Source organism: Limulus polyphemus, unplaced genomic scaffold (genome assembly GCF_000517525.1).
Source record: "Limulus polyphemus unplaced genomic scaffold, Limulus_polyphemus-2.1.2 Scaffold724, whole genome shotgun sequence".
NCBI lineage: Eukaryota > Metazoa > Arthropoda > Merostomata > Xiphosura > Limulidae > Limulus > Limulus polyphemus.
This window is the reverse complement of record NW_013666334.1, coordinates 381,553-406,514: the sequence shown is the minus strand read 5'-3', so window position 1 is coordinate 406,514 and position 24,962 is coordinate 381,553. Positions and strand designations below refer to the sequence as shown.

Sequence of the window (24,962 nt, the reverse complement as noted above, 5' to 3'; positions counted from 1 at the left end):
CGAACTCTTACGTATTCTGAAAACAGCTTTAAAATAGATCACTTACAACAAAAAAATTTGATCGTGTTATTTATACTGATATCTAATTGTACTATGAAAGAATAATGGGTCCTGTACTGCTCTTGGAGTTTCTTTTTCTCACTTAGTCTGATAGCCTTGATTACAAATTATTGTCGGACACCGTATTTTTCTGGCGAAGAACTGTCGCGGTCAATCTTATACCACGCAATCTTAACAATCTGATTCCAGTTTCTTCGGCCATCTTAATCATTGACACAGTCGTTGAGTTTTATGTGTGGCTGGAAACTTATGAACTTTCAGCTTGTGAGATTTCATGAATTTCAAATCCTTGTTAAAAGTACCTGGAAATATGTCCAGCTTCATTACTCTGACATTTTGGATCGGAGAGCTATTTTTTTCATAGCCTTCACTTTCTGGATGAGGACTTTACTCAACCTTTGTATATATATAGATAGATAGATATGTCGGCTGAAGTGACTGGTACATTAATTTTGTGATCATTTTATCTCTACCGTAAACACTGTAGGAAAAATTTTACCAGGTTTTTATTATTTTTTTTAGTTTTGGTACTTAATTGCCGTTTACCTGTTCTTCGTTCACGTGCTCTTATCCAACAGCTAATTGTGACTTGTTTTTGTACTGTTCACTACCTGCAGGTTCAAAATATTGCATAATATTGTTGTTTTTTATCGTTACAACACCCATTGTAAAGAATTAACCAAATATTGTTGTTTTTTATTGTTAAAACACCCATTGTAAAGAATTAACCAAATATTGTTGTTTTTTATTGTTAAAACACGCATTGTAAAGAATTAACCAAATGTTGTTGTTTTTTATTGTTAAAACACGCATTGTAAAATTAACCAAATATTGTTGTTTTTATTGTTACAACACCCATTGTAAAGTATTAACCAAGTATTGTTGTTTTTTATTGTTAAAACACCCATTGTAAAGAATTAACCAAATATTGTTGTTTTTTATCGTTACAACACCCATTGTAAAGAATTAACCAAATATGGTTGTTTTTTTATTGTTAAAACACCCATTGTAAAGAATTAACTAAATGAATTAAGTATCATCAGCGATTTCCTATGCAAGAAGCATAGGAAATCCCATCAGTAATTTGTGGGATGAATTGCACTATTAATTATATTTTTGTTTTCTTCCTGGTGATTCATACACTATTAGGGATCGGCAGCCAATTTGTAGATCCAGGACAAACTTGGAGCGTAGATGGCTTAGAAAAATATGTTTAAAAAGTCCGTCGAATTCTTAAGCATACTTGTATCTCGCCATTATTTCTAGGGTTAACAAATCAACAAATTGAGAAATTAAAACGTTATTTAAAAGCAAAAATTGCACTGAATTAAAAATAAGATTTATTTAAATCCTAATACATACGTAGGATCTAGATATGTACTAAATTAAACCTTAATTCCTGAATGCATAATTGTATATCAGTATACAGTAGTATCGACCTTTACGCACGAACTTCGGAAAAAAACTAGCACTTGGAAACAAGGTCACTAAGTGATAAAATATTCAAAATATTTCTGACTGCTTTCTTCGTATCAGAGGACCCAGCACGTGAATAATTTATCTATAATTTGAATATCATTATACTCATCAATTTGGACCATGACACATTGTGGCTTTTAAAACATAGTCATCCATTAGACTGACGTGTTAGCAAACTGCGAGGTTGTCTCGTGTTAGCAGTATAGTTTGCTTCGTTTATCATAAGAAAAGGCCTAAGCGTTGAGAAAATAAAATATTTTCTATAAACATGGGTATTTCTATAAATCTAATGGAAATTTTTTGGTCTTTCTAGGATAATTGGGAATCCTGCGATTCAGAAAAAGAAGATTTTTTAATATTTTACAAAAAAAAACAAAAATGGAAGATGAGAACAATTCTCGAAAGAGGGAGTTAGTGTCTCTTCCTTTTTTGCAGGATATAGAGTGGACAGACGAAGAAATTGTTAAATTTATTTCCGTCTCTGAAACGAAAAATTACTCCAAAAATAAGGCAAGTATTATTTTCAACATTAACTACAACGTAATATTAATATTCTTTTTTATTTTATATTACCTTTACTTCACATGCTTGACTAAAACTATTACTTTAATGCATATAAAGCAAAATTTTGTAAATTTTGTAACTATTATTTAAAAGTTTGTTTCGTGAAATTCGTGTTTTTGAAATACTGATAGCATTGTCTTTTTTTTTCCTTTTTGATATAATATTCTTTTATTGTGCTGTAAATAACTAATATAAAATATTATGATATTATCCTTGGAAACATTAATACATTAATGGAAAAGGCTGTTGTTTTCTACTGTAGTTATTAATCTAATATTAAACAATAATGGGTTGGGATAGTTATTTAATGCCTCTAGCGATTTTTACAATCATGTTTATAATAATATTAAGAATATTATTTAGAGGTTTCTTGAAGTGTTTGTTTTTCTTAGAATTTTAATGAGTATATCATGATTTTATACATAATAGATTATCGGATCACCTTAAATCTATACAGTAAGAATTGTTACAGTGATATACTGTCTATAATGTATTAATAGTGTAATTAAATGAGTTATCAAACCGGTTTATAGTGTCACGTAAAGTGTCATTTGAGTTAAGAATATTCAAAATAAAATATAATTAGAAATTATATGTATGGTATATAAATACCTACTATCGTACTGTGTCATTATATTCATGTCTTCAGTTCTTTGTTTAATAAAGAAAAACCGGATGAAAATATCCGTTACGTTGCTCATAAAATTTGCTATCTGAAAGTATTATATAATAAGCTTATTTTATCGTATAAACTGGTTGAATTTGCTCACAATGTCGTTTGTGTATAGCTCATATTAGGCGATATTTCCGACACATCGGAAATGATATATTTTATCTTGTCGGGAGAGTGTCGTTACGTCAGAGAAATCGAGTTTCTATCATCGAAAGATCAAAATGAACAAGAGCAGTTACATAAAGTGGCATCTGCTGGGAAAGTAAACATCCATTATAGAGCGCCATCTACAGAAGTAAAAAGTAACGTTCTCGAAGCGCCATCTGACGAGAGAGTAAGTTACAGACAAAGCTGTGGAAAATTGAAAAAGGCACTGGTGCAAATTTGTGTGCTTTCTGTAGGAAACTACTTTGCCGTAGGTAAAATATAGGTATTCCATGTTCTATTATGTGTTTATCGACATTTTCAAACTTTGATTAAATTCACTGATAAGTTAGTCAATAATAATCGAAACATACTCAAAGTATTGCCTCGCTGAAATAGACATATCTAAAGGGCCCTGCATGGCCAGGAGGTTAGGGCGCTCGACTCGCAATCTGAGGGTCGCGGGTTCGAATCCCCGTCACACCAAACATGCTCGCCCTTTCAGCAGTGGGGGCTTCATAATGTGACGGTCAATCCCACTATTCGTTGGTAAAAGAGTTGCCCAAGAGTTGGCGGTGGGTGGTGATGACTAGCTGCCTTCCCTCTAGTCTTACACTGCTAAATTAGGGACGGCTAGCGCAGATAGCCCTCGTGTAGCTTTGCGCGAAATTCAAAAAACAAACAAACTTACCTAAAGCCAAAATTAAATTATAAATCTTCTGGTAATTTTCGTGGTATAAATACCAATTAAAACACATTTACTACTTTTATTACACATTGGAAAATATTCTAATATTTTATTTAGGTTTTATACATTTGGTTTGTTGTTGTCGAGAGTATTTCAGACAAGATTATGAGTGTTTTTGTTTTAAGTCTTCACCACACCGTCAAACATATGTGAATAAACTTTGCACAACCTTTTCCTTCGTGTTAATTTCAATAAACATTGCTTGATTTATGACTACGCTTTCAAGCTGTAATTAAATTTCGTATTAAATTAGTTTTATAAAAATTATAATTTGCTTTGCTCGTTAACTGGCTTTGGATGATACAGTTTCCCGAACTATCTGACATTAGACCTTTTCTAAACTTAATTAATACAATAGTGTTGTGGAAATTCGTCTGTGTTTGAATTATCAGAAGCAAAACTAAAATACACCAAAATATAAAAAAATCTACGTCTAGAAATGTACAAATACCATGTAAGTAGAACAATAAGCCTCCCCCCTCAGTGGCGCAGTGATATGTTTGTGGACTAACAAAGATAAAAGCTGGGTTTCGATAACTCTCACTCTGAGGGTCGCGGGTTCGAATCTCACCAAACATGCTCGCCTTTTCAGCCGTGGCTATTCGTTGGTAAAAGAGTCATCCGAGCAAAACCTTGTCGAAACGTTGTACATTTGCTGTTATGTTAAACTTATATTAAAGTTTTTCTTCATTACCCGTTCAAGCCGTCTACAACCATTATAAGTCTCAAAGTGGGTTCCTCGTCATCGAGAACGATAACCGTGATGGGCAGAGCACAGATAGCATATGGCGTAGCTTTGTTCTTAACTTCAAACAACAAAAATAACTTTACAACATTTTCAAAAATACGTGAAATTTTAACAAATAATTATTAAAGTTCCAAAGACATAACCTTAACCCTTCTCATTATTCGCAGAAAGGGAAATTTACACCTATACCATCAAATATCATTTCAAAAGCATACTAAACGTTACTAATTTTCGATTATTCTTAGCATTTTATGTTAACCTGACCATTACACACAATGGGGAAAATATAAATAGATATTATGAATTTCACATTGTTCTCAAAGCCTTTGAATTAATTACCTGAGGCACGTGAACTTCACATGTAAATAATTTTAAAACTTTTTCAACAAGTTCACGTAGCTTCCGTTAAGCCAGAAAACATTTAGTACATGAATTGTTAATTTACACGAATCCTGTTTCAAACGCCCTTGGATGTTGATAGAAATAATGATTGTTAAATTAGTTTTGTACGTTCCATTTATTTGCAGATTTTAATAGTTAGAAAGCGTCAGAAAAATATAGTGTTGATGCTTATCCGAAATTAGGAAGCGCCTTCTAGTGACCCGTTTCTGAACTTTAATGCCAACATGTCTCAAAACAACGTACATTTTGTCTTTGTCAAATACGTGGTGATCCAAATGCTAGTGGCCCTGGTAAGGTAGTTCTTGTGAACTTTGATCTGTTTCGGACTAATGTATACGAGTATATGTGAATAGTATGACCACACTGACCAGTGCTTTTCAACCGGGGTTCCGTGGAACCCTCTGGTTTTTCTCGACAGTTTTTGTTGTTGTTTGTTATCAAGCATAAAGTAACGCAAAGGGCTATCTGTGCTCTTCTCATATTGGGTATCGAAACCCGGTTTCTAGCAGTATAAGTCCGCAGATATACCGCTGTGCCACTGGGGGGGAGGTCCTCGACAGACATCCAAGGGTTCCGCGGAATTCAAGAGTTGCACATATTCTAATACTTAAATAGACACTATTCACATAATTACAATCAGACTACATCGTATATATTTATTAGTATAGCAGGTTCCGTAATGACACAACATAACAAAAAAGTCACTGCATTGTTTTAAATTAATGAGTGTGACTAGTCACAAACAACTGTTAGTATTGCAGTAATGTTTTTTTTTGTAATGAATGCTGTGAAGGGTTGCGTGACACAAATTTCATGCCAGAAGAGTTCCGCGGATTCAAAAAAGTTAAGAACCACTGATATAGATTAATAGAAAAATACAGCGTTTTGCTAACTTGTGGGCGAGCGTGGCCTAGAAGTTAGCGAGTTCGGACTGTTAATTTAAGGGTTAATGGTTCGCAGACCATTGCTTCAAAAACCTGCTCCGCATTAATGGGCTGTGGGCGTGCCTACCATGACAATGAAGGTCAAGTCACACTATTCGGTCAGACGCAAGTTGGCGGCAAGTGTTGTTGACTAGCTGCCTTCCATATAGTATTGTCAGTTCAGAATTAGGAACGACAGTGCGTAGATAGCCCTCGTGTAGTTTGGCGCTCAAATTCTGAAGAATAAGGTCTTAGATGATCACTATTACTGTTGTTTTTCATTGAGTTGATATTGTTGACCAACAAATAGTGCATAAAAATAAACATGAAAATATGTATCATATGCAGGAACAACCTATTAAATCCCTACTACTAGTACACACACATATAGTTGAAATTGTTGACCAACAAATAGTGCATAAAAATAAACATGAAAATTTTTATCATATACAGGAACAACCTATTCAATCCCTACTAGTGGTACATACACAAATAGTTGAAATTTTAACAACTGAATAAAAATAAAGAATGCTGTAATAATAATAATAATATCTAAACCACACTATATATATATGCTATATTTACTGAGGACGGAGCCGTTTAGAACTGGCATGGCCTAATTGTTAGAGTGCTCAACTCGCAATATGCGGGTTGCGATTTTAAATCCCGTCACCGAACATGCTCGCCCTTTCAGTGACGGAAGCCTTATAGTGTGACGGTTGTAATAGTGTAACCTAAGAGTTGGCGGTGGATGATCTTGACCCTTCCTTCTAGTCTATCATTCCAAAATTAGGGACGACTAGCGTAAAAAGTAGTCATGTAGTTTTGTGCGAAATTCAGTAAGCAAAGAAACCAACAAACGGGGCTTTTTACTCACTATCAGGAGTCTTCAGGCCGGTTGGGATTCGACAGTGGTTAAGACACACGTGCGGCCAAAACAATCTGCAGGACACCCTCTGTGTTAAAAAATGGAATGATAGTTTAGCAATTTTTCACTTTCTGTTGCTCAAACTGTAATAATCCAAACTATCACATATTATCAGTGGATGTGCTCTACTGGATCCTAACTTCACACCAAATTTCAAGGCAATCCATTACGAAATACACGAGAAATAAAATCTCCAATTTTGATTGAATTTCTTCCTTTTTTTTTCTTTGGGCCGAAAGTACGGAAACTTTATTTGATGGAAAAGATGCTTAACTTTTGCGGATTTTTTTTTTTTTCAAATTTAGTACACTGATAGATCTTTGTAACCTTTGCAAATTTGGTCAAAATATAAGCCACATGTGCAAAGTTATTCAACAAAAACCGTTTAGTTTTGACCAAACTTTTTGCGCACGCCTATGCAAAAACTCATGTGAGCTATCGCTCTAAAATCTTTACTACAGCTTCACTTAAGACTAAAGATGGACTGTTTTTAGTTTTTTGACATTCTGATTAAAGATGGTTGATTTAGAACAGCAAACTATAGGGTGAAATGATGTGCAGATATATAAGTATTGGTTAAGCCAAGCAAACTATATTAGCAAAAGAATCACATGTATGGACGGTTATTATTTTGATTACTCATTGCCAACATTTCAGAACAAATTGGCTAAATTGTATTAATTATCCTATTTAAAGAGCGTTTAGCGTCACGTGATACTAGCTTAAGCAAGTAACATAAATAATGATGCTTGATATGGCTATACCGAGTGCATGCGGGTGATGACAAGAAACTGTTAATCTAAATTCCATAGCGTTACTATAAAGGAAGTTATTAACACTGTTATAGAGAGGAAAAATACCACCATACATTTTAAAGAATCTGGTTGGTTCTGTAATGTATAGATTTGTTCCGAATAATAGGGTTGCGATCCTAAAGCTAATGTTGGTTACTACTGAGTGTCACTTGCTTACAGAAAGTCATGATATCTAATCAAAAACATCTTAGGTGTGAAAAAAGGTGCGGCCAAATAAAGATTGAGTGTGCGACTTCAAGGAGTAAAATCAAAATTGGCAGGCAAACTGGTAGCTACACATATATCATTAATATGTATTTTACAGCAAATATTCATACATTAGTTAGCTAAGCCGCGTATTTTGTTTTACCCACCATAATGCACCAAGTTGAACCACTATTATGGTGCAAACTAAATTAAGTAAGTGTAATACAACTTTCATCGACTTTATGTGACTCATTTGCAAATCAGAATTAGAATAAGAATTAATAACACAATGTTATTTATCTGTTTTACATCAATTATTCATTGTTATTGTTTATTTTTACTTGAATTAACTTTACTCTCGTTCAGAAGAACTGTCGAATCAGGAAGGATGCTGAAAAAACAGGCAGTGAAACTAATATAAAATAGTATGATATTACATTTTTTAGTAAAGTTTATTCATACAATTACACTACATACGGATGGTATCATATTTGAATTAAAGTTTTTTTTTACTTTTTTACAAAAACGTTTTCTATAAGAAAACAGAGTCAATTATTCTCCAAGTAAATATGAACCCCAATATATCATTGGATTCACCACTTTTCAGGGACTTTTGTCGGTTACTGGAAATTCCACACTTCCTCAGTAACCATGGACAAGAGATAATTGTAAAAGCAAACTATGCTTCTTGTAGTGTTGTATGTGTGGTGTTTTTAGTTGTCTTTTACTCACCACAGATAATCTTTGTTTGTATAAGATTTGAAAAATATGTAGCATTGAACTTACTAACTTATTTAGCAAACAAGCTGTTTAAGATACTAAAATACATATGAAATCCATCATTCGACTCGCAGTTTACTGTGTTGAGTAAAAGGCAACTAAAATAACCATGCATATAAGGTTATTTTTCTCGACTCCTTCATCAGAACCTTCCACACCTTTGTTAACACAGATAACTTATAATAACAGCATTCTAAGTAACAACAGTATTTCATAAAATTTTCAACAGGTTTTTTAATTACAAATACAAATACAAAATTAGCAGAACACCTATTTTTATATATTTTGAAATCTAAATTCGTTAAAAACAAGTCTCACATTGCAGTCTCTTGATTAATTCACTTAAATTTTTGAATATGGATTTAGAGTGGTGTAGGTGTTTAACCTATGGGTTTAGAGTGGTGTAGGTGGTTAACCTATGGATTTAGAGTGGTGTAGGTGGTTAACCGACAGCATGTGGGATTGAGTACAATCTGTGCTTGGAATTTTTCCACCTGCAAGAAATTATATTGAATTATATTTCGTATTATTATCATTTATTTGTTTGTTTGTTTGTTTTAGAACAAAGCCACATTGGACTATCTGCTGTGTCCACCGGGAGGAAACGAATCTCGGATTTCAGCGTTGTGAGTACGTAAGCTTACCGCTGCCCCTCAGGGGGACTTCATATTATAATTATTTCATTTATTTTGGTTCCCCCACCCACCCTCCTACCTCTAGTGAGTCAGCGGTAAATTTACGAACTTACGACGCCAAAATCATGAATTCGATTCCTCATGATGGACCGAGCATAAATAACCTATTGCATAGCTTTACGTTAAAACAAACAAACACATAATTTAAGTAATAATCTATTTTAATTTGGCTACTTGAAATTCTCCCTCCCCATTACTATGGTTTTTGGTTTTAGCTGCTTCTTCAGATCAGTGGCACATTACTCAAAACTTTGAACCTAAAACTAGTGTAACGGATAAAAATGTTGACCACTTCTGCTTTAGAACATACTAGTCTTATGTAAATGATCAAGGGTGTTGAAAACAGAATTTATTTGAAAGTAGTGAACCATTTTTCCCTCAGAATAACCTAATCCGCTCAATGATATCCGTCATGATTGTCCCAGTTGTTTCGATCATCGTGCAACTATAATTATTTATTGTGTGTGTAATAGCATATAAACTTTTTTATATAAGCTTTATGTTCCAAAATGTAAATAACTGTTACATTTAGCAGTTTTGTCTTCAGGTTTTTAAGCTCATTTTCAGAATTATTACGTTACTAGTGTTATGTGCTATCGCAAGTATTATATTATTCCAAATTATTGATGACAGGCTCTGTTTTATGAAACCTATTAAAATAACCTTAAGAATATTCAAAATACATGTGCAAAAAGAATATTCTGGTCCAAAATGTTAATGTATATGTGTAGTTTAATTAAATATTTGTTTTTTCGTTCTAGGTGAGAATCTCAAGAAAACGTATATCATAGCGAAGAATTCTGTACGTTGCTTTTTAATTCCTATACACCTGATGCGAAAGCCTAGATACAAACCATTACTCCAAAAACTACGTATTACTTTAGAGAATCAACTTCCAAGTGTTCAAGAGATTGTAGAGAAATGTATTGAGAATGACAGATGGCGCCACTACCGCCGTAAAGTGATTCTGGAAGTCGTATCTAATCAGCGTGCGAAAAACTTAAACGAAAGAAAAGAAAAGTAAAGAACAACAGAAAGTGGGGTTTGGATAATAAGAACTATTCGGGAATCACACACATATGAATATTTTTAATAATTAATTTTGTTTATAGCTTTAGTTAAATCAGATTCTAGAGTTAATTAAATCAAATAATTACTAATATAGCAGCAATTTTCAATTGTCAACTCCACGCTGTATAATAATAATAATAATAATTAAAAACGTGTTTCCGTGTTCATATATTCTTGTAACTTTCTAAACGTTGGTTACTTCAACAAAGAACCAAATAATATTAAAGAATTATTTAGTTATTACCTAGACCTTGAATTAGTGTATATGTTATCTGTAAAAATTTAGATCATTTATCATAACCATCTAGTATCTGCATCTTCAATAAATCAGAAACAAATATTTCCGGGAAACAAAGTTTAGTGTATTTTACTTAATTACTTCTTTAGTTGCCCCCAGTGGCACAGCGGTATGTCTGCGGACTTACAACGCTAGAAACCGGGTTTCGATACCCGTGGTGGGCAGAGCACAGATAGCCCATTGTGTAGCTTTGTGCTTAACTTCAAACACAAACACACACTTCTTTAGTTAATTATAAAAAATATTTTTAAAAACATGGTGGATTTTACGGTTTCAGAAATAGCAAGTCTATCCTGTAACAAAGATAGATAAAATATGACGGGTTATTTTATATCTTTTGCTACGTCAATACCCTGACCTAATTACCTATATAAATATATATCACAGACTTAATGATATTTTTCAAGCTGCAAAGATTACATTTAAATGTATCGCGAATAATATTACTTAGGTTATCAAGTGGTTGTAGATACGCTTACAAAGAATTTATTGTTAAGCACAAAGCTACACAATGGGCTATTTATGCTGTGCCCACTGAAGTTATCGAAACCATATTTTTAGCGTTGTAAGCCCTCAGACTTGCCACTGGTTCACCGGGCGCTTCATAAAGTGAGGTAAATATACACGCTTAAACACTTTTATACATTGAGTTTCGTTTATTTAAAAATTTAGCAGGACTTAAAGTTCAAAGAAATGTATAGAAAACGTACAGCACCACTAATAAATTAGTGGTAAAATTAATAAAACAATTCAATAAATTAATTTTATTTCTTTCGAAAATATAAAACTAATTTATCTCTTATTTCTGACTGCTTATAATCAAAAGCTAAGCCTTTTTATTCAACCACAAAAAGTTTGATACACCATTTATCCCTTCAACTAGATTTTCAAGTGTCGTTGTTTCTACCTATTTCGTCTTAATTGTTTTTCGTGGAGTAACCCTTCTATGCCCTTTGCATTATACGTATACGTTTTACAAAATTCACTTTCTGTAGGCTTGTTGAAATTATATGTATAAAACTAACATATAAAACTTTACTTTGGAATGTTTGAATTTACTCTGTTACTGAACGTTAGGGGGCGAGTTGACTAAGTGGTAAAGCTCTAGATTTCGGAGCGAGTGAGGCGGCTTCAAACCTATCGGTACTAGAAAATATTTCCTGTATTTTTAAATGTGGATGTGTTACAAGAGTGACAGTCAGTCCCTTAGTGTGGATTGTGGACGGTAGGTTGCTGTTAATGGCTGTTTCCCTCTTGCCAGTAATACAAAATTAGGGACGGCAGCTGATAGCGTTAGTAGCTTTGCCATAAATACAGACTACAAATATTATATGCTCAACTATGAAAAAACTGGACGTTTCAAAAATACGCTTCAAAAAACATACGGTTTCTTAAAACATTATTATTACTCTCATGACTAGGAGTATCAATACGTTTTACGTTTATTGGAAATCATACCTGTCAATGAGATTTATATAAAACACTTAACCATTGTTTAGGCTTGCGAGAAGAAATATACTTTCACCCTTTTAGGCTTACGGAAAGAAATATACTTTCACCCTTTTAGGCTTACAGGAAGAAATATACTTTCACCCTTTTAGGCTTACAGAAAGAAATATACTTTCACCCTTTTAGGCTTACAGGAAGAAATATACTTTCACCCTTTTAGGCTTACAGGAAGAAATATACTTTCACCTTTTTAGGCTTACAGGAAGAAATGTACTTTCATCCTTTTAGGCTTACAGGAAGAAATGTACTTTCACCTTTTCTTTTTTTCTATATAAATACGATTCTTTTAAATCATCCAACTAGCATTCTTAACGGTACCCAACCACACTAATTAATCTCATTTTCATATTTTAAAGTAAACTTACAACAAATTCCGACATTTCGTAACTATTAAATTTTAGTGTAGTTTTTGCTTTTCTCTTGAAAATCATTTTTTCACTTCAATATCTGTGTTTACCAATGTATCTGTATTTTGCCCCTTCTCTGGTGCTAATGCTAAAAACTGGGTTTCGATACTCGTTGTGGGCGCTGCACAGATAGCTCATTGTTTAGTTTGCATTTAACAACAAATAAACAAACATATGTTTACTAAATACTTCAATTATGCGTTACTTTATCAAATCCATGTGTATTTATATTGAATATCATTATTTTCAAATCTCCCAAAAAACAAACTCATAAACAGTTATAAAAAGCATGGTTGTAATAGCAAACCCTTTGGACTTAGTTGTTATTCTTTATTTGTATATAGGGTTATATGTTTCAGAATTATTTTGGGTTTGTTCCGATGTTACATTTACCGAATAACGACTCACGGTTAAGAACGTTTCTTTGCATTTGTTTAACATTTCTACCCCCTATGACAGTACTCGTTTTTGTGTAACACTTCTATTATGCACCACAGAACTCGGTTTTGTGTAACATTTCTACTACGCACCACAGAACTCGGTTTTGTGTAACATTTCTACTACGCTCCACAGAACTCGGTTTTGTGTAATATTTCTATTACGCACCACATAACTCGTTTTTGTGTAACATTTTTATTACGCACCACAGAACTCGGTTTTGTGTAACATTTCTATAACGCACCATAGAACTCGGTTTTGTGTAACATTTCTATAACGTACCATAGAACTCGGTTTTGTGTAACATTTCTATTACGCACCACAGAACTCGTTTATTATTAATTATTTTTCTTTGATTTATTAATATTATAGAAACAAACTTTGTAGTCTAATAGATAAAAAGGTAACGTATTTTCCGGTCATTTTAAGTCATTATTTGATCCTGAATCACAAACTATGTGATTATATAGAGACTGAGAAAGTGTCCCTTGGATCAGTTATTATGCGATAATATAGATATTAGTGAACTGTTCCCCGGATTTTCAACTTCGGTTATTATACGTTCCGAAGACTACGTTGTTACGGCTTTCTATAAATTCTAAGTACTACGGAGAGTGTAACAATTAAAAATTGTTTCAGTAGATATAATAACAAGTGTATTTTGTCGTACACCACTTGGTATAGTTATTTTTTCGAAAGGTATTGAGAAATATTTTAAAATTTGTATGTTACAATTAGCAAAGACTGTGGATTAAAATGAATGTTGCAACCAGTAAAAAAACTGTGCATGCAAATTAATGTTACAGCCAGAACAAACTGTGGATTGAAAGTAATGCTACAAACAGCAGATCGAAAATTATTTCTTGGGATTTTCTTTTTTTTTCAAATTAATGTTCTTTTTTATCTTAATTTATATACATTTTTCTTCTTTTTAAATCTGAAAAAAAGTAAGATGGACAAGCATCACCTAACAATATTTTATATAATTTAGGAGATATATATTGTTATTAAATAATTATTATCATTTGAACTTATGTCCAGGTTTTGAGCATGTACCCACGATCTTGGGTTAAATAATTCATTTGTGGATGTCTTAACCTGTTTTTTGTTAGGGTACTGGTTAACTACAGCCATTTTTTATATTTGTTTTTCTTCTCTCAAAAAAAAAACACTAATGATTTTGTACAACTTCAGGTTTTAGATGATTTGGGTGTATTTAAAACTTTAAAATTTTGTGATGAAATTATCATCAGCATTTGAAATTGGCTTAAAGATTGTTTTATTTTATATTGCAGGAAATAGTAAGATGGTCTCATTTTATAAATACCTTTTATTTGTAGTTTGTTTGTTTTTTTCCTGTTAGTAATACGTTTACAAATGTATTGGCTAAGATAATTCCGCAGTAAATTTAGTTAAACTCTCATCCTCGTAATTTCGAAGTTGTTTTCCCTTACTTTTACACATTGCGTGCTGTGGTTCGGGAAAACTGTGATTTTTGAAAAGTTTAGTTGGTGAATACTGCGAATTTTGGATCAAAAAAAAGAGGAAAAGTGCAGTGGTGAATATTGTGAATTTTGGACCTCGAAAGAAGAGTTGACTTTTGCACAGAAAGATTGGAGAATTTGGTTGATGATATAGTGTGAATTTTGGCTCAACAAAGGAGGAAATGTTAGACTGGCGAATACTGTTAATTTGGGACTGAAACAGGGGGGAAAGTTTGATTGTGAATACTGTTAATTTGGGACTGAAACAGGGGGGAAAGTTTGATTGTGAATACTGTTAATTTTGGAACAAGAAAGAACGATAAGTTTGGTAAGTGAATTTTGATCCAAGAAATGAGATAAAGTTTTTTTTATCCGAAAAATAATTATCTGGCCTAAACTGGTGTATTTAGTGTTTTTCTTGTTGTTATTGCTGTGGTTTTGTTCTTCATTATCAACTCATGTTCAATATTCCAGTCTCTTATACGCAGCTATATAAACATTGTTATCATATGGATTTCAAAGTTTATCTCTAAAGTCATCTTAAATTGTATTTAGTACAGAATTTAAATATCTTATAAGTAACAATCTAAACATTGCTATGTAGATTTCAAAGCTAATGTTTAAAGTCTATTAAGTTGTTTAGGTATGTAGATTTCAAAGCTAATGTTTAAAGTCGTATTAAGTTGTTTAGGCCGGGTGGTTAGCGCGTTGAGCTGTGAATATGAGGTTCCATGGTTCGCACTCCGTTACCGTCAAAACAAATTACCCTCATACTTTAGGGCCGTGGGTGCGTTATAAGAGTGATAGTCAAATCTCACTAGTCTAATATAGTGGCCCAAGAATTGGCGGTGAGTGGTTGTGACTAGATTCCTTTCCTTTAATCTATCACTTTGAAACTAGGATCGACTTGTACACATAGTCGTCCAGTAGCTTTGCGCGAAATTCAATTAAAAGGTGAACGGTAACTTTACGGACTCTCAATTTAAAATCCGGGATTCGTTTCCCCGTTGTGGACAGAATACTGATACCCTGTTGTGTAGCTTTGCGTTAAACTGCAACAACAATAAATTGTAATACGATCGTATTTTCAGGTATGATGAAGCTTTATAACTGTAATAGTAAATTGCACTATTTACTTAAGAGTGGTTACGTAGGCGGATGGTGCTAATTATTGGTTGCCCCTCTGGTTATGATGAATCTTGGAATCTTTGGCCTGGCCGTTTAATCTGGCCCAGCATGGCCAGGTAGTTAAGGCGTTTTACTCGCAATGTGAGGGTCGCAGGTTCAAATCCCCATCCCACCAAACATGCTCGTCTTATAAGCCGTGGGGGCGTAATAATGTAACGGTCAATCCCACTATTCATTGGTAAAAGAGTAGCCCAAACGTTGGCCGTCGGTGGTGACGACTAGCTGCCTTCCCACTAGTCTTCCACTGCTAAATTAGGGACGGCTTTGAGCAAAATTCAAAACAAACCAAACCGTTTAATCCAGGTGTCGTATAAGACACATTTCGTATTGAAAATACCAATGCCACTAAATATGTTGGCTAATCTACTCAAAGTATTGATTATATACTTTAAGAGTAAAAATGTAAATGTTTAAGAAGCATTATTTTTGTTAACCAAAATAACGTGTAAAGTGGCGAAACCATGGTCGTGAATAAATGATGTATTTGTGAAACGTACAATTGTCTTATTTTTCTTCAGTTCTGTAATTATGGAGTTTCACCAAGTACCGACGGTTTCAAGTATCAATTGTATAAAGTGTTATTTAACTATCACTGTGTAGATTGTTCACAACCCAGAACTAATCTCTCCTTTACGTAAACCATGACAAATATTACCATTTAAATTTCTACTTACGTCTTCACGCTAAAATTTTGTGAAGACTGCATCACCCTAATGAAGTTTGTTTCATAATTTTCGTGCAAAGGTATACAAATGGCTACCTGCGCCTAGCCGTCCTATTTCTGTACTAATAGATACAAGGGAAGGTGGCTAGTCAACAATACTCACCACCGATTCTTGGCGTACTCTTGTCAGACCATAAACTGGGATTTGACCGTCAGTCTTATAGCGCACACACGGCCTTGCAGTGTGTAACACTTTTTTTTTTAGAGCAACGGACCACGAACCGTGAACACTCGGATTCACAGTCCGGTCACGCTAATTACTAGGCTACAACCGGCCCTCATGATAAAGGTTAAGACGAAACGCCGGTGAAATAAGTTAACTTTGAAAGTGGGAGCAGTTGTGTTTCGTTCGAAACAAAAACATTCTAAGTAGCATTACAAAACCTGATATCTCTGGTCTTTAAATCCTGTCGTATTGGATTTAAACTAATCTCTCTGGTTTCTAAATACTGTCATATTGAGTTTAAAATAATCTCTCTGGTCTTTAAATCCTGTCGTATTGGATTTAAACTAATCTCTCTTGTCTCTAAATACTGTCATATTGAGTTTAAAATAATATCTCTGGTCTTTAAATCCTGTTGTATTGAATTTCAACTAATCTCTTTGGTCTCTAAATCCTGTCGTATTGAGGCTTTATAACTGTAATAGTCAATTGCACTATTCACTTACGAGTAGTTACGTAGGCGGATGGTGCTAAGTATTGGTTGCCCTCTCTGGTTATGATGCATCTTGGAATCTTTGGCCTGGCCGTTTAATCTGGCCCAGCATGGCCAGGTGGTTAGAGCGCTCGACTCGCAATCTGTGGGTCGCGGGTTCGAATCCCCATCCCACCAAACATGCTCGCCTTTCAGCCGTAGGGGCGTTATAATGTGACGGTCAATCCCACTATTCGTTGGTAAAAGAGTAGCCCAAGAGTTGGCGATGGGTGGTGATGACTAGCTGCCTTCCCTCTAGTCTTACACTGCTAAATTAGGGACGGCTAGCGCAGATAGCCCTCGTGTAGTTTTGCGCGAAATTCAAAAACAAACAAACTAACTAAATGAATAAATAAAATTTATACTTAACGTTTCTCTACATCGAAGATTTGTGCTCAGTTTGAAATATGATATCTTTATTTAGCTGTTTCATAACATTCGTTTTTACTGCAGCCTATGTAACAGTCCCATACCAAAAACTGTTTTTTCATTGGCCTGTTAGAAACAAAATATATATGTGAACTATTTAAAGTACACAAATGTTTGTTGCGTGTTGGGAAGCACGTGTGGGCTGAATCAGTTTATGGCTAAAGTGGTAGATTTGTATAACGCTCTGAAATAACTACTCGTATCAGTTAAGGTTTTAGTGTCATTAAAAGCTGATTTTTCTAGCACCTAAAAATAAAAAGCCTCGTTAGACCGAAAACAAGTAAAACGAACGCTGTCAACAACGTGCGAAGTAGAGACTCCTCATTATCGTAACGAAACACCGAAAAAGAGAAGACTGGAAAACTTTGGTAATTACTTGCTTAACACAAGATGTGTATCGAATAATATTCACGCCATGACAAGAAGTTTTCACTAAGTTGTAATTTTATCATTATGTTATGTACGCCTGTGATTAATTCAAGTTTTGTTTTAGCGCTATCTGCGTTCTGTCCACCACGGGTAATCGAACCCCGGATTTGAACGTTGTAAGTCCATAAACTTACCGCTGACTTAATAGGTGACGGAGTAAGTCAAATAAACTCGTTTGTTGTGAAGTGTACGTGTGTGTGTGTGTGTGTGAAATTCTATTATTTTTAAGAAAGATGTAATTTTACAGAGCTATTTCATAATCAAGGTTCAAAATACTGGACACACGATTTTCAAATTATGCGCATGCGCCTTTGTTCTAGGATGTACGATCTGACCAAGAGCACTAGATCGTATCTTCATCTTCTCGAAAATATATATATATACATATCTATAAACCTTGGCGATTTCATAACCTATTCTTTTATTTCGAAACGTCTATAAGACCTTACTTAATAAAGAAAGTGACAAAGAAGATATTAAATGGTGTCACCTTTTCAAAATTATTTTCGTCGACTTTTTTTTTTTTGTTGTTGTTGTGTATTTTGTTTATTTTAATATAACTCTATTCGTTCAGAATATATATAAAAAAAGGGACTGAATAATAACAATTTTGAAATGTTGACATTTCTCTTTTAATTTTAACAATTAACTGACGCAATTACTTAATAACAATACAGAAGTGAAGAAAGCACTTTATATGCCTGTTCTTTTTATTCAGTTTATATAGTATTTACCGTGAAATATTAAACCAGTAAGACAGTAAATAGCTTCTTTTAGTTAAATTATTGATTTATAGTAAGGGTGAAGTTATATTATTGTTAATTTATGTTCCAAAAATCTGAATTTCAAACACCATATCACCTTAAAGCTTGTTATAACTATGGCTTAACCCTATGTTCGTACCCTGGTTCTTTCTACCCCCAAACATTTTGTAAACAATCTCACAAACAGGTGGAAGCACACATGTCTTTGCTGTTCCTGGTAGCTTCCTAAAAGTATCGATAGAGTATACACGCCTGTTTTCTCCCATTTGTACCCAAGGTGAACTGAGAGCAACACGTGGTTTCATGTGGCTTGGGGAGCATAATACCCCATGGTACTAAACCAAGGTATGTTTTCCCGGATTAACTATTTTCATTGATATTGTTCAACCAATGATCTTTTTACTTCAAAATAATTCATAGGAAGATGTTTAGATAAAAAATAATAATTTTATTTTTTAAATCATGTATTATATATATATATATATATTGTAAATAAAGCGATATCGAGCATCAATATCTAGTATTTTCAATTATTCCTTTATTAACACTACCAAAATGTAAAAAATAAACAATATTTTATGGTATCATTAAGGTGTTTACTTTAACTGCACATATAGATAGATTAATAATCAAATAAAACTTGATATGTTTTTTTGTTGTTCTTCTTGTTCTTTTGGTGTGGGGTGTGGAGCAACTCGGTGGTACGAAGGTTGTTCCATACAGCAATGGAACTAACGCAGGGTTAATAACGAATCATTAAACTGATACATAATACATTCGTCTCTAATACCCCTCGATTAGAATGATTCAAACTTAATGCTTTTGTATTGTTGCGTTGTTTAATTTAGTTGATGTTTAAAGAGGTAAGAATTCCTAAGAATGTCATGATTTCATGCTCCATCAGGGTAATGTTATGGTTATTTTATCTTTTACCTCACAGAGGTTCAACAATAAACTTGAAGGCTTATAACCATTACTAAGCATAGCACGGATAGTCCATTGTGCAGCTTTGCACTTAGAAACAAAGAAAACATTATTTATTGTATTATTATTATCTTGAAGCTGGAAATTAATAACTGTATAGCTATTAGTTATTATTTTAGACTGTGTAAAAAACAGTTTCCATCATTTTTACTTGAAAATTAACTTGTATTTATTATTTTTTTATGAGATTTTTTTTATTTAACAAGGTTTGAGTAAAATATAAATAATTTTCACACAGTATCTTGTTTATTTTTTAATAATGGATATTATGAAAAAATAATTAATAACATTCGTAATCAGAATAATTAGACAAAAACTGCTAAAGTCGGAAATGGTTCACTAAAATAATTTTAACCATGCTAGTTTAACTGTTTTTAATTCACTTTCATACTCACATGTAGCTTATTTAAAATTGAAACTTTCTTTAAAATTTTATGTAAATTAAAATACTTTTAATATATGTCATCTGAATGCATTTAATTTGTGAATATTGGTTGCTTGCTTGCTTTACTTTTTTTTAACGTATATATACACACACACGCAGAGATATGTTACAATTTCTTAAATATAAATTATAGTTGCCATCTAGTGGTGGTGTATGTAAAACCTGAAGCACCTTACTGTATGGTGATGCCATCTGTTGATCATTAACGTTGACATTTGGGTAGCTTGGGTATGGAAAGTTAGTTTAGTCTTAGTACGTTGTGGAATAATGGCGTATAAATTCACTATCGGAGATCCAGTGTGGTAAGGAATTCTGAAAGTTACTAAATATCATTTTTCATGTTTTTATCAGTGTAGTGTTTTATTTTCTAAAATATATATTGTTTTCTTTTTTATTACAGGGCAAAAATGAAAGGATTTTCACCTTGGCCAGGGAAGGTAAGTTGCCAACGCCTCACTCGATTGAGTCTATGAATTTAAGTTCAACTTCAACGGCATTTGCTTGCTGGAGCGTCCACGTTTCGTTACGTCGTTCGAGTGCAAGTATCGAGAGAATAGTTTTGAAATGAGTATCTCAGACGCTTAGAGAAAGGATTACCGTTATTCTAGTCGTGCACATGGAGTTTTGCATTTTTATCGTTGTTATATACAACTTTTATTAATTAGTATTTATGCAAAAATTTTTTTTTAATTATTATGTTTATTTTTTGGACAAATATTAATTGTTGCGGCTACTTTCAAACAGAAAATTGTTTAAACAAATTAAAGACAAACAATTTAGATTAATTGACGATGGCCCTATAACTTATATAACTTTTTGTTGTTTTTCATATGATTAACGTTAATACTTGTGATTTGATAAAATGACCAGTATAGCTTAAATTACTGTGTGCGTTTATGTGTATAGAGAGACGTGTTTACATAATATATATTTTTTTTTTTTCAAAAACGTGATATGGCACTCGTTTCTTGTTATTTCACATTCAAAATTGCTGTTTTGTTTTGATCTTAACAAGCAAAACAAAAATTATCGTTATGTTTATTATCTGTTTATCAAATTCATTCTTGAGTTTTATGAATTAATTAAAATGTTGTGTTATTTTGATGAAAAAAAAAAACAACTAATAAAATGTATTTTCTTGTTTTTAATAGATTGCTTTTCCTGCCAAAGAAATAAAACGACCAGCTCTGAAGAAACCTATGCATTGTATCTATTTTTTTGGAACAAAAGACTAGTAAGTATTCCTGGCTTATGTGTGTTACTAAACTTAGGGAATCAAAAGGGTAAAACATCTGAATCATTCTTGAATACATGACAAACACCAGTTTGTGTAGTAATATTTTAGCATACAAAACAATACAGTTTCACCTACATTATAAACCTTTGTCAGAATGAAAAGGTCTTCTACAAGAAATGGTAAGTGTTCTGATCCATCCATAAAATTGGAGAGTTTTTGAACCTAAAGTCTTCAAAGTTTAACAACAAAGTATAAGTAATATCCATGGTGGTATATATTGTTATTTAAAATTGTTTTTTATCCATTAGTAATTTATAAGCTTAAATATAGATACAAGCACTTTACAACTGGATTTCTTGACTACTTTACTCAAAAGTTGACTTAAAAATCGTACTTATTTTGTGTTTTATGTAATTTATTGATTACTTAAGATCTTTTTCTGTTTGTATTTCATTATTCCAAAAAGAAACGCAGTTGAAAATTAAAATTCCTAAAGTATACTGGTTTTAGCAGATTTTTTTTTTAAATCTGTAGTTTGGGTAATAACATATGAGTTAGACATTCTACTTCCAAATTCCAGTTATTAACAAAGGTTATACATTATAATGTTCTTCAAGAAAGACTGTGATTAATGATTGCTCTCATAAACTTATGATTACCACATACTAGAAAGTTTGAAAGAATCAACTAAACCTAAACTGTATAATAAGCGGAGAAAGTAGAACTAATATGAATCAAACATATTTTTCTGTACTTATTAAAGTGATGAAGATTTTTATCACACATTCTTAGTTTTTTTTTATATGTCTATATATATATATATATTTTTTCTTTTCATTTGAAATTTCAGTAGTAAGGAACAGTTTTATGACTGGAATAAAGTGTCTGGATTCAATCTTCAAATTAGTATAACCAGTTCAACAGAAAGTTAATAAGTTAGTACCTTTGCTATAGTTTCCATAATTTTATTGTTTTGTGCCACAATATCTCTGAACTGTTCAACAATTGTGCAGTTTCTGAGTGGCCCATAATTAGTTGAAGAATGAGTCAAGTGCACTGTGCAAAAACAATGTATGAATGCCTTAGCAGTTTGACATATGCTCATGTATACTGAAACATTATGGTGTAAGATAGTTTAACTTGAAAAGGTCATGTATCTGGACCCTCTGATTACCCCAGTATTCTTGATCTTACAGGATAGCAACTTTTTCCTGACCAACATAATGCCCAGCATGTAAAAATTTTATTTCCAAGAAAGTTCAAATCACTTAAAACAATGGAAAATATTATCCGAATCTAAGTAATGATAACTAATTAATTCCATTCTATAGTGTACTTAAGATGCACGTACTATCTCTTAAAACATTATTGTGGATTTGAGTAAACAACAGGTCTGAGATGAGAAGTAAAAACTATATGACATTTTCTGGAGAAAAGAGATATGTTTCTCGTTGTAATTATCTCCCTAAACATTATTTTTCAGTTCTTCATCAAGGTATGAATAAAACCACTAGAGACCAAACTCAACAATTATGAAACTTCGTGTATTACACCAACAAGTCATTCTTCAAATTGCACAACTTTCTTCTATCACAAACCTTCTGTTCTTGAACAAAATTTTACTTGGACAAATCATTGAACATGAAATCTTGTAACAGTTGATCCAAATACAGTAATAGCACTAATAAGAGGTTAAATTTCATTCACTTGGGAGTAACTAACAAATGCTGTGAGTACAGGCTAGTGATTAATCAAAATTCTAAGAGATACTTTTCCAGTATTAAATATAAGTCATCAGATATGATTTCAACTGTTTTTATGCTCATTTGAACCAAGAAAAAAAAGTGGGGTTAAGGATAATCTTTATTGAGTTTCAAAGTAGTCGCCAAATTTCGGAAAAAAGGAACATGGTTCAAATTACAATTAAAGATGTTGTTTTTCATGAATATTTTTACTAAATATGAAATAAATGATACATATTAAGATCAGTTTGTTTAAAAGTAAATGAGATAATTCTATTTCAGTTTTAATATTGTTAAAGAGAAATTTGGGGGAAACTTCCCCAGGGGTAAAACTTCTTATCTATAGTGAGATTATTCCGTGGCTTCACTTAAAAGGTAAGTGAAGAAGTTATGAAAGTTTAAATAATGATGAATTGATACTGGTATCTCCCTTTTTAACTCTTTAATCCCACAATTTTTTTAGCATTCTGCTGGAATTATTTTCACAATGTCCTAATAATTATCTCCATGCCTTATAAAATTTCAAGTCTGTTTATAAAATGTGAATAATAACATGATTTGGATTAGTTTTCAAGCAAAGAGATATAAATGTTAAGAGACATGGTCGTTGTTTGATGGGTAAATCAGGACTTTCGGCTGGGAGCATCTGCTCGGGTTCAAGGAGTTAAAAATGCAGAGTTGAGAAATAGCTCAGAATGTTATGGGGAGTTTTAGTTGGGTGTCTGTTGTTTCCAGATTACGAGAATATGGCTATTGGAGTCCCTCGTAAGTCTGCTTTGTAACTTTCAGTGTACGTTGTTGTTGTCAACAGTTTTGTTAAGGAACCGGTTAGTGAATGGGTAAGAAGGTGCATATTGAGTGTAAATTTTGAAAAGAGCAAAATGATGCACTTAGACTATCTAAATATTTAAAAGAGTTGTTTCTTTTGTGAAAGGATCATTAATGATTTTTGATTGGCTGTATGAAAGAAGTCAGAAACGCTAATAGGTTTCACTAATTTGTTTATAGAAATTTTTAAATAATAAAAGTTATTTTAGTGTTACATAACACTTTAGTGAAACCTTTTTTTAGGTTAATTTGTTCAGTTTTTCTCCCCTTTATTATGAAAAAAAAAAGATTAACAAGTAATAAGAGAGCAGAGAAGGGACTATCTAGTTTAGATATTTTGAGATATACAGTGAGACTTAAAGAATTGTATTTCCTCTGGAATGTAGAAGAATTAGGAGTGTGGCATTCATGTACTTAATAGTTATGGGCACTGATAAACTGTCTATGAAGATCTATTGGGTTGTAAAATGATAAAGCTGGAAATGTGAAATTAACTTTTAAGTAAGTGTTGTAAGTTTAAATATAATTTAACTTTGTCAGATAACTTTTATGGGTGCAATTTAGTTAGGGTTAGTTATTTTGATGGTTTAAGTGGGTGAAGGAGTGACCTTAGTGAGTTAAATGACTTTGTGTTGCTATTCTAGTTATGTTAAAAAACTTTTAATTAATCAAACGTTTTTGCCTTAAAACTGTATTTTCTGATATAGCTCCTAGGAAATTTTTCTTGTCTGGCTAACAGTCATTGAGGAATGTAGTTTGAAGGTTTTAGAAAAGTACATGTGTTACATCGGAAGAGATTTCACATTAATATTTTAAGGTAGTACTTTTTTATGAAAGCTTTACTCTATACTCATTAATCAGGCTATAAGAACAGTGTTAGGGACTGCATCATTATCAAAGATTGCTAAATATAAACTGATGCAAATATGAATGAATTAAGTTTACATTTTATCTCCTGGACATATTGATTAATGAATGCAAGCTTGGCCATAGTTGAAAAATAATGGCCTCACCTTCTTAATTAGAGTGGCCATGGCTGGTTTGTAAAACTAAACTATTGTGTTGCTGTTATACTCCTTTACCTGAATCAATAGCCTAGTAAATTTGAAACTTTAAGTCCTAGTGTAAAATGTTTGTTCAGTCAT

At 32.7% G+C, this 24,962-nt stretch overlaps 2 protein-coding genes across 2 annotated transcripts in view; both read left to right on the top strand.

The window, feature by feature from the left end:
* Positions 1 to 2,914: 2,914 nt before the first annotated feature.
* Positions 2,915 to 10,331, top strand: LOC111085935. Its single transcript, XM_022386834.1, has 2 exons — positions 2,915 to 3,195; positions 9,907 to 10,331. Exons 1-2 carry the CDS (start codon positions 2,925 to 2,927, stop codon positions 10,167 to 10,169), a joined length of 534 nt encoding a protein of 177 aa, XP_022242542.1. The 5' UTR covers positions 2,915 to 2,924; the 3' UTR covers positions 10,170 to 10,331.
* Positions 10,332 to 20,241: 9,910 nt separating this feature from the next.
* LOC106460183 (putative oxidoreductase GLYR1 homolog) overlaps positions 20,242 to 24,962 on the top strand; it is a 63,189-nt gene continuing 58,468 nt past the window's right edge. The window contains exons 1-3 of the mRNA XM_013919870.2: positions 20,242 to 20,312; positions 20,411 to 20,447; positions 21,162 to 21,244. Of these exons, the coding sequence (XP_013775324.1) occupies positions 20,278 to 20,312; positions 20,411 to 20,447; positions 21,162 to 21,244 (155 nt within the window). The 5' untranslated portion in view covers positions 20,242 to 20,277. The remainder of the gene's footprint in view (positions 20,313 to 20,410; positions 20,448 to 21,161; positions 21,245 to 24,962) is intronic.